The sequence below is a fragment of the Temnothorax americanus genome, unplaced genomic scaffold, assembly GCF_048541705.1.
Source record: "Temnothorax americanus isolate GAGA-0224 unplaced genomic scaffold, ASM4854170v1 Scaffold7, whole genome shotgun sequence".
Taxonomy (NCBI): domain Eukaryota; kingdom Metazoa; phylum Arthropoda; class Insecta; order Hymenoptera; family Formicidae; genus Temnothorax; species Temnothorax americanus.
In genome coordinates this window covers 113,894-127,504 of record NW_027509792.1, presented here as the reverse complement: position 1 = coordinate 127,504, position 13,611 = coordinate 113,894, and the positions used below count along the sequence as shown (strand labels likewise).

At 44.3% G+C, this 13,611-nt stretch overlaps 3 protein-coding genes across 6 annotated transcripts; 1 reads left to right on the top strand and 2 right to left on the bottom strand.

Moving 5' to 3' along the window:
* The first annotated feature begins 1,010 nt into the window (after positions 1-1,010).
* Positions 1,011-10,376, top strand: Dsor1 (mitogen-activated protein kinase kinase 1). Of its 4 annotated transcripts, none has more exons than XM_077422019.1 (9): positions 1,011-1,755; positions 2,422-2,647; positions 2,738-2,850; positions 2,980-3,091; positions 6,841-7,017; positions 7,107-7,317; positions 7,407-7,573; positions 7,664-7,786; positions 10,358-10,376. In XM_077422019.1, the coding sequence occupies exons 1-8, from the start codon at positions 1,634-1,636 to the stop codon at positions 7,778-7,780; spliced, it is 1,245 nt and encodes a 414-aa protein (XP_077278145.1). In that variant the 5' UTR covers positions 1,011-1,633; the 3' UTR covers positions 7,781-7,786; positions 10,358-10,376. The 4 variants fall into 4 exon arrangements, with proteins under 4 accessions (XP_077278145.1, XP_077278144.1, XP_077278142.1 ...); XM_077422018.1 differs by lacking the exon at positions 10,358-10,376 and adding an exon at positions 7,968-10,351; XM_077422016.1 differs by lacking the exon at positions 10,358-10,376 and having other exon boundaries at positions 1,011-1,280; positions 1,625-1,755; positions 7,664-7,930.
* Positions 3,098-6,842, bottom strand: LOC143906145 (sodium/potassium-transporting ATPase subunit alpha). The gene has a single exon (XM_077421981.1). The coding sequence runs from the start codon at positions 6,548-6,550 to the stop codon at positions 3,413-3,415; it is 3,138 nt and encodes a 1,045-aa protein (XP_077278107.1). The 5' UTR covers positions 6,551-6,842; the 3' UTR covers positions 3,098-3,412.
* Positions 9,162-13,426, bottom strand: LOC143906151 (putative RNA-binding protein EEED8.10). The gene is made up of 7 exons (XM_077422002.1): positions 13,148-13,426; positions 12,989-13,059; positions 12,746-12,873; positions 12,384-12,667; positions 11,782-12,287; positions 11,440-11,716; positions 9,162-11,360 (listed from the first exon to the last, which is right to left on the bottom strand). The coding sequence occupies exons 1-7, from the start codon at positions 13,212-13,214 to the stop codon at positions 10,795-10,797; spliced, it is 1,899 nt and encodes a 632-aa protein (XP_077278128.1). The 5' UTR covers positions 13,215-13,426; the 3' UTR covers positions 9,162-10,794.
* Between the last annotated feature and the right edge of the window lie 185 nt (positions 13,427-13,611).

Here is a 13,611-nt window from a genome sequence, read left to right as displayed (position 1 = left end):
TTGGAAAGTGCAAAAACTTTTTAGAGATTTCAAGCAACACGAGCATACTCTTACCTTAGGTTTGTTCCCAGCTCAACTAGTAACTAGTAACTAACTAGTGCAGCCAGTTGAGCCAGTTCAACTACAAAGAACAAACCCGGGCCCTTCTCGAAAAAACACGTTTTTCTATTGGACGTTCGATCATTTGAAGACAAAATGTTGCACCATTATTTTATGAATTACCTGGGTGAGAGCGGCCAATGTCCACGATTCGCCCCGGACCACGTGCAAAAAATCATGGAAATAACACGGAAGAGAATCATAAAAAAAATCGTGTAAACGTACGTACACGCATTAAGGGGCCTTTTCATGCTGACGCTCGACGCTCGACGCTCATTTTCAGCGGCAAGAAGGTCGCATGACCACACGTGACGTCGGCGTCAATTGAAATTCATGAAAAAGAAAACAGCGTCAAAATTTCGGCGTCTTCGCGCTGCTTTGGCTTTGACGCTAAAGCTGAGAAAATCCAGCTTTCTTTGCTTGACGCTAGCGTCAGCGCGAAATCACGTGATTTTGCGATACGCTGAAACGAGCGTCCCATGAATTCGCACCTTAATAGTGGATGTCCATTGTGCCCTTATGATTAATTTTCATTTGCAGTAAAATGCCGTAGCAGCGAGTAGAAATTACTTAGTAACTTCTAGAAAAGTTTAGTACGTTCCTAGAAATTACTAAATAATTTTTAGGAACGTACTAAATTGCTGCTCGCTGCTATTTAACTGCAAATGAACTTAGCCAATCACGACGCCGAACGACGATGCATTACTCATATAGGTTTGTGCGTGTTGCTCGAAATCCCTAAGTTTTTGCACTTAAAACGAAACGAGATAAGTAGATTACTATTAGTGCAAAAAGGTAACGATCGAACGTGATTTGCTAAATCGTTTAAATCAATAAGTATGAACCAATCCCGTTCGACTGGTGCTCAGCTGCTCGCGCTCGGTGAGTACTGGACTGGGACTACTGGGTATAGTGATGTTAGACGCATCCGCTCCTTACGGTTCCCGCGAAGATTCGTATAACCTCTTTTCTTGCTTTTCGCGAGTGTTCCACACCCTTGTCGCTAGGTTAGCGACATATTTCCTCCTTGTCGCGCGAGTGACTTTGCGATTGCCCGCGCCTGTCGTAGCGCGATAGAAACGTCTCTCGCCTCTCGCGGAATAATGAAATCTTTGGATAACGAAAAGATTTGTCGACTTGCGATTTGACGGTTGGCGAGTTCGCCCTTGTCACTGTACGCTGTACGTATATACAAAGTGAGAGTGCCGACACTGCCGACTGCCGACCGAACGTTCCGCTCATGAATGCACGCGAAAAGAAATACGCGATGAGTACCGCCGCGAAATTTGCGCGAGCACTGTGATCGCGGAATATTGACGCGGACGGACACGGTTGATTATTTTACCATCCGATAACGGATCTGTCTCGGTTATTCGTTGAAAGGAACAAGAAATAGGCTACGCGAATGAGACAGATCGATCTCGCGTGATCCGCAAGTTCACGTCTGTGCGGTCTGTGTGTCGAGTGTCGAGTGTCGAGTGATAATTCTCGTAGTGTAACGTTTGTTTCTTCTCAACGCTTTTAGACGGCCAAAATGTCAAAGAACAAACTCAACTTGACGTTGCCACCTGGGTCGATAGAACCGGTACCAGAAGCATCGCCGTCGCCACCGGTTCCACCTTTGCCTGCCTACCCGGAACCTGCAGAGATGCCCGAGTGAGTCCACTTGAACGATCCTTCGAGTAGTTTCGAGTTTCGAGTAGTTGCTTTCCATTTACGCTCAAGCGATCTGAGTCGCTCAGAGTTATGTGAGTATTTTGTGAGTATTACTCGGGTAAGATATGTCATTTTTTTCTATTTACCTGCTTATTTTGGTGACAAAGCTATCGCGCGATAATACGGCTGTCCGTAGCCTCGCTAATGTTCGAGTCTATTAAACCCTCGTTGTCAGTCGAATCTCGCTTGCCGGCGTGCAAAAAGAACGTGCGTTTAACTGACGGTGAGTTATGACGTCACGAGTGAGAATTATCTGAGTTTTGCTTAATGTAAATGGAAAGCGACCATTATGTTTCACATATGATAATTCCACCTCGTCTATATTGTAGAACTTTGACGTAAAAATTAGGCCTGTTCTCTTTAGCTCAACTTCTTGCGCGGTTCATGTTTTCTCTTTTTTTTTCTCCAACGTGAAAAGAAAAAGAGAAAAAATTACTGTACAAGTACAGCTAAAAAACAGGCCTATTCGATCCCGATTAATTTGAAAATGGTTGCCAAATTGACCGTGTACCGCTCGAGTTTGTAAAGTTTCTGTGTACGTACGCCGTTACAAAATTATTATCTGCAAGTTTGTGATCTTAATTCTAAGATTATAATTTTTCACAGCGGCATGAGGGATACGTTCAACATAGCGGCGCTCCAAGAGAGATTGGAGGAGCTGGAAATGGACGAGGAACAAAGGAGACGACTGGAGAGCTTTCTGGGACAGAAACAAAGAGTCGGGGAACTTTGCGGCGAGGACTTTGAAAAATTAAGTGACTTGGGTTCGGGTAATGGCGGTGTTGTTTCGAAAGTCAAACATAAAAAATTTGGCGTTATAATGGCGATGAAGGTAAATGGTCGTATACTTACAAAGTCATAGACATTTGCGATGCGCTAGCAATTCTTCTTCTTTTTTTTTTTTTTTTTACTTACTTTTCAGCAAATACGCTTGGAAGTGAAGCCACTCATTAAGAAGCAAATAATTAGAGAATTAAAAGTCCTTCACGAATGTAACTTTGCACATATAGTTGGATTTTATGGTGCTTTTTGCAGGTAAACACTTTTAACAGCTATTTATATTTTCAAATATTTCTCGGGACACGTGTATATATATGCGTGTGTGTGTGTTGGGGGGAGGGGGCCCTCATAGCTATGTGAATATACATACGTTATCTATTTCAGTGGAGGAGAAATTTGTATATGTATGGAATATATGGATGGTGGATCGTTGGACCAAATAATGAAAAGAGCAGGACGAATTCCAGAATCCATGATAAGTACAATCACGTGTGCTGTAAGTCAGATTTTTTTATTATTGATATAAATAAAGAGAGAAAGAGGATCTCGCAATTAGGATAAATTCTATCGTAATGATAATTACTCTTCCAACTAAATAATAATAATAATAATAATAATAATAAGAAGAAGAAGAAATACTGCAGTCTCGTAACGGTAAATTCTGATCGTCTAATCGCGGGATTGTAACACGCTCGAGACGCGAGACCCGCGCGTAACGGATAGTTAACGAGTATGTAAATTATTTGAAGCGAACGGGCAGTTATCTGCGAGTAACCGTTCGGTTCTTCCCGGTGGAATCGCATTGGAAAGAAGGATGTCAATAATACGTTTCTCTTTCCATGATTCCACCTGGAAAGAGACGAATACACAGGCGTCTCGATTCGTCGTAGATCCAAAGAAATGCACCGAGCGGCAGGCAAGGCCAGTACCAATAGGCCATCAGTGGCATGGTCTTGAATACGTATTCCGTGCCTGGAACATAGAGCAAGATCCCCGTTAGAATAATTTCGAAAACGAAGGAAAAGTTGACAAGCCAGTTGCTCATTCCTTGTTGAAAGATGGAATTGCGCCTGGTCTTGCACATGACCAGATCTATCATTTGCGTTATAACGATAGAAAGGAAGTATCCGCTTTGCGCCTCCATCAAGAGATTCATTCGATTTTCGTAAGTCCACGTTTGGCCCCAGGAATCTTGTAGATCGTTGATGGATGGGTTCTCCCATTCTATTCGCAATCCCAACAGACGATCGGGCATAAAGCCGTTCATCATAAGTACCATGAAGTAAGTGTAAAATCCGGCCAACGACTGCGTCATTCCTATCTGGCCGTAGGTGATGGATATCAGACGCTTGTTGACCAGTTTGTCGTACCGAGGGTTTCTCGGCGCCCGGCGCATTATATCGGACTCGGGCTTCTCGTAGGCGAGAGCGATCGCGGGAACCAGGTCGGTGCCGACGTCTATGCAGATGACCAGTTCGATGACCAACGGTAGGGGAATCGCGAGTAACAGGCCGCTCAACATCGGCAACATCTCCGGCACGCTCGACGTTAACGTGTACGCGATCGATTTCTTCAAGTTGTCGAATATCAGGCGGCCCTCCTCGACACCCGTGACGATCGACGCAAAATTGTCGTCCATGAGTATCATATCCGCGGCGTTCTTGGCAACGTCGGAACCGGCGATCCCCATCGCTACTCCTATGTCGGCCTTCCGCAACGCCGGTGAATCGTTGACACCGTCGCCGGTGACCGCGACGATCTCTCCCAGCCGTTGGCAGCTCTCCACGATTAGCAGCTTTTGCTGCGGCGACGTCCTCGCGAACACGATCTCCTCGTAACGGCGTATAACGTTGTCGAGCTCGCTCGCATCCATGTTCCTCAATTCGGCACCGGTGATGACGATCGCGGCGGCGGCGGCGGCGGCGGTGTCCGGCGGGGTGACCGCTTGTTGCGAGTCGGTCACTTGCAAGTAAGACTTGTCTCGCAGGACCGCTCGCTCGTAACGAGTCTCGTGGCCTTCGCTTATGATACCAACTTTCTTGGCGATCGCCATCGCCGTCACCGGATGATCGCCCGTCACCATGATCACCTTGATACCGGCGGTGCGGCATTTATGCACCGCCTCGGGCACGCCGGGCCTCGGGGGATCCTGCAGACTTATCAGCCCGACAAATCTGTATCCCTTGACGGGAAAGTTGTAGGACGCGGGCGAGTCGGTGTCGAACTTGTAATTCGGCCCGTACACGCTGGCGGGCAGATGCAGGTCGCAGTAAGCTAGAACGCGCTCGCCGAGGTAACCCAACTCGGTGCAGGCTCGACGGGATATCGCGTAATCGTTGGCGGCCATCTCCCTCGTCTCTCCGTCCGCCGTCAGGATCGTCGCGCACGTGTCCAGGATCACCTCCGGGGCGCCTTTCAATATCATCGTATAACCGTAGGCGTCCCGGTGTATCGACATCTGATACTTGGTCGTCGAGCTGAAGGGGATCTCGGCGACCTTCGAATGAGTCTCGCGGTACCTCTGCGTCGGATGGATGTGCTCGCAAAACTTGAGGATACCGGTCTCGGACGCGTCACCGATGATCTCGCGCTCCTCGATGGGCGCCAGCATGAAGGATTCGGCGGTAAACTCGGCACGCAGACAGAGAGTAGCGGCACGTAACATGACGCCGAAAGCCGGCTTCTCCAACAGCAGGTCCCTCTCGACGCCAATTCTCTCGCCCGGCGGAAAGTTGTACCTGGTGTGGCCGAACCACAAATTGGACACGGACATCTTGTTCTGCGTGAGCGTGCCCGTCTTGTCGGAGCAGATGGCCGACGTCGAGCCTAGAGTCTCAACCGCCTCCAGATTCTTCACCAGGCAGTTCTTACTCGCCATCTTCTGGGCGGTCAGCGTCAAGACTGTCGTCACGGTCACCAGCAGCACCTCGGGCACATTGGCGATAACTATGCCGAGCAGATAGGTAAACGCTCGCACGAGATTCGGTTCGAGCAGCAGCGACAGGCCGAAAAACCCCAGGCCGCACAGAACCGCCACGATCGTGATGATCTCGACGAAATGCCTGATCTCCTTAGCGATTGGCGTCTCGATCTTGGTGAGCTGCGACGTGAGACCGGCCAGACGGCCTATCATGGTGCGATCGCCCGTGGCGATCACGATCCCTTTGCCGTCACCCGCCACCGCGAACGACGTGGAGAAGGCCACGTTGGCGGACTCGAGGGGATTTCTGTCGGTGGGATAATCGGTGCGCGCCACCGGCTCGCTCTCGCCGGTGATGCTCGAGTTCTCGACCCTGAGCCCGCGGCACTCGGTTATCCTGATGTCGGCCGGAATCTTGTCGCCCATACGTATTTCCACCAGGTCGCCCAGAACCAGCTCCTCCGTGCCGAGGCGCAGTTTCACCCCGTCACGAATCACGGTGGCAAAGGTGGGCACCATCTTCTCGAAGGACTCCATCACCTTGATATTCTTGCTCTCCTGTATGTACGCAAATACCCCCGAGGTGATGCATATCGAAACGATGATTATGCCTAGCCACGCGATGCCAGTGTCGATCTCGTGCATCAAATGAGTGACGCCGTACAGGACGAAGCATAGAATCGCGCAGACCCAGAGCAACGAGGCGAATCCGTGGAACATGCACTTGAGGAATTTGACGTATTCCGGCGTGACCTTGGGCGGTGACATTGCGTTTGGTCCATCTCGTTCCATGATTTTGCGCGCCTGCTCCCTTGTCAGGCCCGTATCTGCATTTGTGCCTAATCTTTCGTACAAAGTCTCCAAAGCTATTACGTGGTCGACGGTCTCCAATTCCTGATGCAGCTCTTGTATCTCCCGTTCGGTCAACTTCCTCTTGTGCAGGTGTATGGTGGACGCGCGATTCGGTTGATGCGGTATAGAAGATACGCGAGTCGGCTGCTGTGCCGTTTGCTGCGCCTTCGAAGTGCTCTGCATTTCTTTAACGCGATAAACATTTTCAATGTCGAGACTTGATACTTGGTGCAAAAAAAAGGAAAAAGCAATATACCTCTCTTTCTCTTCTTCTTCTTCTTCTTCTTTTTCTTCCTCTTCTCTTCCTCTTCTTCTTCGCCTCCTCCTCCTCCTCCTTTTTTTCCTCCTCGATGACGATTCGTGAAATGACAATCCGCGTTAGATCATCTCATTGCCAACTTGTCCGAGAATATACTAGCTTTGTATACTTTGTTCGCTTGTTTGCGATAAATTATATCGTTTCTCATTTACAGGTTTTAAAAGGTTTAACCTACTTGCGAGATAAGCATGCCATAATGCACCGGGACGTAAAACCAAGCAACATCTTGGTGAATAGCGCGGGCGAGATCAAACTCTGCGACTTTGGCGTTTCTGGACAACTGATTGATTCGATGGCTCATTCGTTCGTCGGCACACGAAGTTACATGTCGGTAAGCCACGGCATGGATGTATGCTCGTGATATTGCGCGTCGAGATTAATATCGAGCGTTTTTTTTTGTTTTTTTTTTGTTTTTTACAGCCAGAAAGACTCCAGGGATCGCATTACTCGGTGCAGAGCGATATTTGGTCGCTCGGACTGTCACTCGTGGAAATGGCAATTGGAATGTATCCTATACCACCACCGGATGATAAGCTTCTAGCCTCGATATTCGGTTCAGAATGGGTGCAACACGCCGGGGAGAATCCGGCTGACCGTCAGGTCAACGAGTCCACGCCGTCAACGAAAGGTTGTTAGTACTCACTCGATTTACGATGCATTGTCGCATCGTCATTGTTGTGTGTTTTCGAATGTTAATCGATGCGATTCTTTATCGCGTAGGCACGCACGCTCCCAAGCCCTTGGCGGTATTCGAACTGTTGGAACTGATAGTCAATGAACCACCGCCGAGACTGCCATCCGGATTATTCAGCAACGCTTTCATAGATTTCACCGATCGGTGTTTAAAGAGAAACCCAAACGACAGGGCAGACTTGAAAACGTTGACGGTATGTCCCTCTGTTTCTCGTATAAAAACGTCTGACAGTTGGAAAACAGCTTGACGGAAGGAGAAACGTCATCCGCAACGTGTGTTTTAGAATCACGAGTGGATAAAGAAAGCCGAGTCGGAGAACGTAGACCTCGCTGGATGGGTGTGTCGCACGCTGAACCTGCAACCGTCTACGCCAACGCACTTGTCGACCGTGCAGTCCTGAATAAATGTAACTCTTACATACTTGACTACGTATATTCGCGTTCAGTACTCCTAAGTTACGTCTCGGTTCATTTAGGTTTTCATTCGGCCAAACGGTGGCGTATATCCCCTACGTCTTCTTTCCTATCGCGCGCGCGCGCGATTTTTTTTTTACAAAATTAATATAGACCTACCAATACTTTTGGTAGATGTGCCAGATCTGTGGACCGTAGATCAGATCAACACACGGTATCGCTGTTCACTCTTGAGCATTACGCGAATGATTACTGGAGAGGATTTAGTTATAAAGGCAGTCGTAAGGAATCCAATTGATACCACGTTGTCATGTATCTTGGCTACTTTCTTGGTTTTACAGGGAGAAACGACTACGTGTTGTAATATGTGTAATAATCTGTCAAGTATCACCGTGATGTATAAGTGAACTTATGTACTTGTCTTGCGAATTGATTCTTACGGGTCGGATCAGTCACGTTTCGCTCGGACTTTGCTCGTCCAAGTAATTTGTACGCAGCACGCCACTGTGCCAAATATTAATTTCGTAAGATTCACTTTACGTGTTCGTCTTATGCTTCTGTTGAAAGTATGTAAGATAACAAATTGCAATATAAGTTTATTATTAGATTCATGGGCAAATTATGTTCCCCGTGATATAATATTAGGATGCGCGAATGAGCATTAAACTTACGAACGTCGTTTGAAAAAATTAATTAGATCGAGTTACTTGTATAAGATTTGTACCTGACATCCATAGAAACGTTATTTACACGATCAAAAATTTCATTCTTGATCACGTTAAACCGTTGTTTTTATATCGATGCATGACTTTGATTAAACACGGTTGCAATCTTTATTTTCACTCACTCATTCATACACGCGCGCGTGTGTGCGTGCCCCATACATACGCGCGTTCGCGCGCGCGTTTTTCACATTATAGTGAACATTTTAAAAAGAGAACCTAGAGAAAATATTTTGATAATATGATTCAAGTCCTTGAAATTAACTCGCTTGCGAATTTATCAACATTAATGTATCAACTTACATTTATTAGACTCTTGTATACATTTAAGATGTAAAAAAGATCAATTCTGTCATCGCATAATAATCAATCTTTCAGTACATTGGCAAACGTACAAAGTAGAAAGAAACTTATCTGATTTTTCACATAATCGCGATTTGCATTACGAATGATGAAATACTTTGTAACGCGATTTGAGCTATTTACATACTCGATAGGATTTAGAATATTTCATTATAAATTTTTTTGCTGCAAAGTATACGTGCATACAGTGGGTGATATTTTCGATTCCTTCCTAGTGCTAAATGTGCGATAAAGACTGGATTTATTACCGGTATTTTATATTAATTTAAAATTATAAAATGCATCATAGTAATAGAGTGAAGTATCTCACCTTTTTATTTTGTTGACGAATAATGAAAATAAAATATACATATGTGTGCGTGTGCGTGCGTGCGTGTGCGTGCGTGTGTGTGCATACACATGATCAAACTGTAACAAAAAAATTGACCTTTTGCGCATCCAATTGCATGTCAAATCTTATTGTGCAATTTTTATAAATGTATTTTGAGAAACGTCTTGCCATTTTATGGTCAACATGAAATTCACGAATATTTGCAAAGTTAAATGCTAATAGAAGTTCTCTTTATTTCGTTGTCTCATCTTTATCAGCATGCTTCATTAAATGTAAATTGCTCATGCAATTTTCCGGTAATTTAAACAGAAATTTAATCATGCAACGCTTAATCAATGATTACATTATTATTGATATAAAAGTTGACAAACGGGACATATTTCAGCAGTGAAAAGGCATAAACAATGCAATGAGATCATTGTGGGGAAATACGAATAGATTGCGAATAGTCTTATGATGACCGATTTATCGTTCGTCGAAATGTCTTGTGCTGAATATATTTTGCAGATGTAATCTACACAAGTTAGTCTCATATCGCATGTAACAACTGTCTAAGTCTAAGTCACAAGTTGACTTAAAATTAATCACCGGATTGAAGTATTACGAGTGTTTGTATGTGTACACCAGTGTACACACACACGCGCGCGCAAGAGAGAGAGAGAGAGAGAGAGAGAGAGAGAGAGAGAAAGAGAGTATATATAACTTGTGTATATATATGCCGTGAGATACTTCTCCATGTGTGTATATGTATGAGAGCGTAAGACACTCAAGAATTAAAGTCATATTACGTTTATATCGCGATCAACGGCAACACAATAATATAGTAAAGAGACAAACGCATATAATGCATACATTGTTGTAAAATGGTTTCCATTATCTACCATAGGAAGACAAGACACACGATTGAAAGATATCCGCGCGAAAAGATCGTGTCGTAAAATGTATGGAAATGCCAATATAATTTAGCAATTTTATCAAGCGATGATTCATAATTTTGCGCAAAGTTCGTAATTCCTAGCACTTATTAAAATATGTGCACATTCCTTGTTGCATATATGTGCATAATAATTGCAGTTGTATTGATTCATTGTCTAAACGTTATTAATTATAAATATAATAAAATCATCAATGTTGTAATTCTACGCTAGATATCTGAAAAACCCAAGTGCGGATAATAATGATGTATCAAGAGAGAGTGGTGGAGAGAGAAAATGGTACGATAAAACAGACTTCTCTGATAGAACAGATAAAGCAGGTATGTATGATCACAGACTGGTACGAATTTATGGTAGATGAAGATGAACTTACGTTTTATTATCGCGTAATACCCGATATAATAAATATATACATGTGTACCGTGGCTACGTGTACGTGCGAGTGGGTGTGGATGCGCGCGCGTGTGTATTCATGTAATTGTTTGATCGTAGCATTATATTCGTGGGAATAAGTATCTCTAAAGTCAATGGTCATGTAACATAGGACAGCATGTAACAAGACATACGAAATCTTAGGAACCTCAATGACGGTAAGACTAATCGTAGAAAAAAATCGGTTAGAACCGTAGAAAATTGTGATACAGAGAGTGTTAATAATCGGAATAATGATCTAATTCATCAGGTTCTCTACAGTATATATCATCTTCCGAATAGTCCGTATAATCGGAATATTCTATATAATCGGAATATTCTGTATAATCTGAATCTCCATCGTACCAAGAATCCAGCTCGTCCACGAGACACGTATTAGACACGCTACCAATATCAGACAAATCGACGTTAACCATATGCAATAGCGGAGGCAGTCTCTCTTGACCTATTTCTTTCTTAGTGAGAATCGCTGTTCCCCCAACGATCATCTTCAACACGACGTTATTAGTTCGACTGTTACAAACGTCTTTAGCCACCTCAAGAGTGGGGTCCTTAATATTCCTACATCCGGAGAGATCTAACAATTGTAATTCGGGCGAGGATTGGACGAGCGTTGTCATGCCCCGATCGCTGAATAGACATCTTCGGCACTCCAATTCTTTTAAGCCACACACGTTTTTCAAGCCATCGTCAGTAATTTGATGCATATAACTGACGATTAATTTTTCTAGTCTCACTAACGTAGCAATAGCCGTTAATCCGACATCGCTCACGTTGGAGCAACCTGTTGGGGATATGGAAGGATAATTATAAAATAGGATTAAAAAAGTGGCAAATTATATAGATATATAATTGCAATTTACCTGTAATGTCTACGTTGGTAAGCTGCTGACAATGTTGTACCAAATCGGTAAAAAAATCGTCCGATACCTTAGGATTGTACGTGATTTTTAACACTTGCAGATTGACAAGGTGAATTAAATACAACATATCCGCCGTTTGCGCGGAGGGAAAGTCTCCGTCGAGCTCCAATGTTCTTAAACTTTTACAATGCTGACCGACAACTTCCAATGTGTGTTTAGCTATACCGATACATTCGTTTATCGCGAGATGGTTCAAATTTTCGAGCTCCTTCAGTGCCTGTGTACGTGACAATATCGATGTATCGTTCAAGAGTGAAAAAAAGTAAACAACAATCTATTTACCATTGAAAGGTGAGTGTCCCGAAGATAGTCGCAACGGTCCAATATAATCGTACGCATAGTTTGCGCTGGCAAGCATAATAAGCATTTGCCCAAAATGTTATTTCTAGTTATCGCGAGATATTCCAAGTTTTGATTTAGCTTAAAGAGACACTTTAACTCGTTATCACAACTATACGTAGACGGTCCTAAATTAAACTTGGTTATGTTTCTACAATTATTTGCTAATGTACGTATACCTGACGCGCAAACTGTCAGTGCGGTAACGTCGATATTCGTAAGATTGGGGCAAAGTTTCCCGATAACGGTCAACGTGCTTTGGCTTAAATAATGAATCGGGTCATTTAGCTTTATTCGCGTTAAGAATCTGCCACATTTAAGCAATATTTTACGAAGCAAAGCCGTACGGATGGTATGGGTGTACGTGAAACCCCACGTAGATGGCGAGAGATCCAACGTCTTAATCATATGCCAGGAATCTTGGCTTAAATCTCTCCAGCGCTTGCAAACTGTAAATAAATATAGTAGGGGAATAACGTACAAGGTCGCGCGATACGTATAAAATCTTCAACGCGCACCACGCGTTTGAATAACAAGATACTCGCCTATCTCTATGCGGACTCTATCTATAATTGGCAAAAACAGGAAGATATGTCTCAAGCAATCGTCATTCAGCATATGGATGGATACATTCTCGGTGTCATTTTGCAGATACTTGTGAACGTATCGTTCCGCGCTGAGCTTTCTTTCGCAAGTTTTGTTCGAGTCTTTTCCCATCGTATACGATCTCTGCTCCGTACTGTCAGGTTGATGCCAAGAATCTGCGGCCATCACCCTTAAATCTCTGTTGTGCAATCTTATGCGCTTCCTACTCCCGTCTTGCATCGCTCTACGAACAATTGGTTACAAACGACCATTGTTTGTCAGTAATTTGCTAGTGTAGCCGTAGCCTCCTTTTGAAACTTACGTCACCGCATCTGCCACTTTGGTAAACGTGACAAACGCATAGTTACTTTTCCCCTGATTTCTATGCAAGTAGCAACTCTCGACGTTTCCATACGTAGAAAAGTAATTGCGCAAGTCCTTGAAAGTTGTCTGGAATAAAATTTGTCAGACGAACAAACAGACAGACGGATAGTCGGACAAATATAGTGGAATTATATAACATTTATGGCATAAAAATTGAGAGAAACAAAGACAAGATACAAACCCTTTCAGCCAAATTGCTGACGAATAATTTTCGTATCGGTACGCCGTCAACCATTTCCGAACGTAGGCAATCTGAGCGAAAGGACAGACGCAAGACAGACGTGATTCACCCGTCAAATTTTCGTTGTGCAAACGTAAATCTAAAATTCAGGCAGCTTACCGTCCGATACGACTACGCTTATGTGATGAAGCATTTCGGCATAATCAAATTCTAAAGTATCGTCCATCGTTGATTTCTATCTCGCGACCACCTTGTTTCTTTATATCCTTGCTTTTTATATCTCAATTTCGCGCATAGCTCTCTTCGATGATTTTATATTTTCTTCTATTTCTTTTTTGCACCGATATGCACGAGAGACCAACGAAACGACCGCGTAAATGTGACCCCACTGACCCCAGGCAGGACTCTCGGGACTCGGGACCGCGAGACCGGGCCGACCGGGGTCCGGGACGGGACGGGAGAGCCTTCGCACGACAGAGAGCTGAGAGACGCCAGACGGAGACACGGTGTAAACAGATATATGTATAACACAAGCCTAGTTTCCACTGAGTCTTCAATTCGCGATCCTGCATTGGTTTCATTAGAGTCTAGCCATAAGGCGATATCGTCAAAATCCTGATAGA

Bases quoted from the DNA above. Each gene is read 5' to 3' on its own strand.
- LOC143906145 (XM_077421981.1), bottom strand. From the start codon at position 6,550: ATGCAGAGCACTTCGAAGGCGCAGCAAACGGCACAGCAGCCGACTCGC.
- LOC143906151 (XM_077422002.1), bottom strand. From the start codon at position 13,214: ATGGACGATACTTTAGAATTTGATTATGCCGAAATGCTTCATCACATA. The intron at 12,874-12,988 runs GTTTGTATCTTG...ATTTTATTCCAG, and splicing joins TCAGCAATTTGGCTGAAAGG to ACAACTTTCAAGGACTTGCG. The intron at 11,361-11,439 runs GTAAATTGCAAT...TATCCCCAACAG, and splicing joins TACCAACGTAGACATTACAG to GTTGCTCCAACGTGAGCGAT.
- Dsor1 (XM_077422019.1), top strand. From the start codon at position 1,634: ATGTCAAAGAACAAACTCAACTTGACGTTGCCACCTGGGTCGATAGAA. The intron at 1,756-2,421 runs GTGAGTCCACTT...AATTTTTCACAG, and splicing joins GAACCTGCAGAGATGCCCGA to CGGCATGAGGGATACGTTCA. The intron at 7,574-7,663 runs GTATGTCCCTCT...CGTGTGTTTTAG, and splicing joins CAGACTTGAAAACGTTGACG to AATCACGAGTGGATAAAGAA.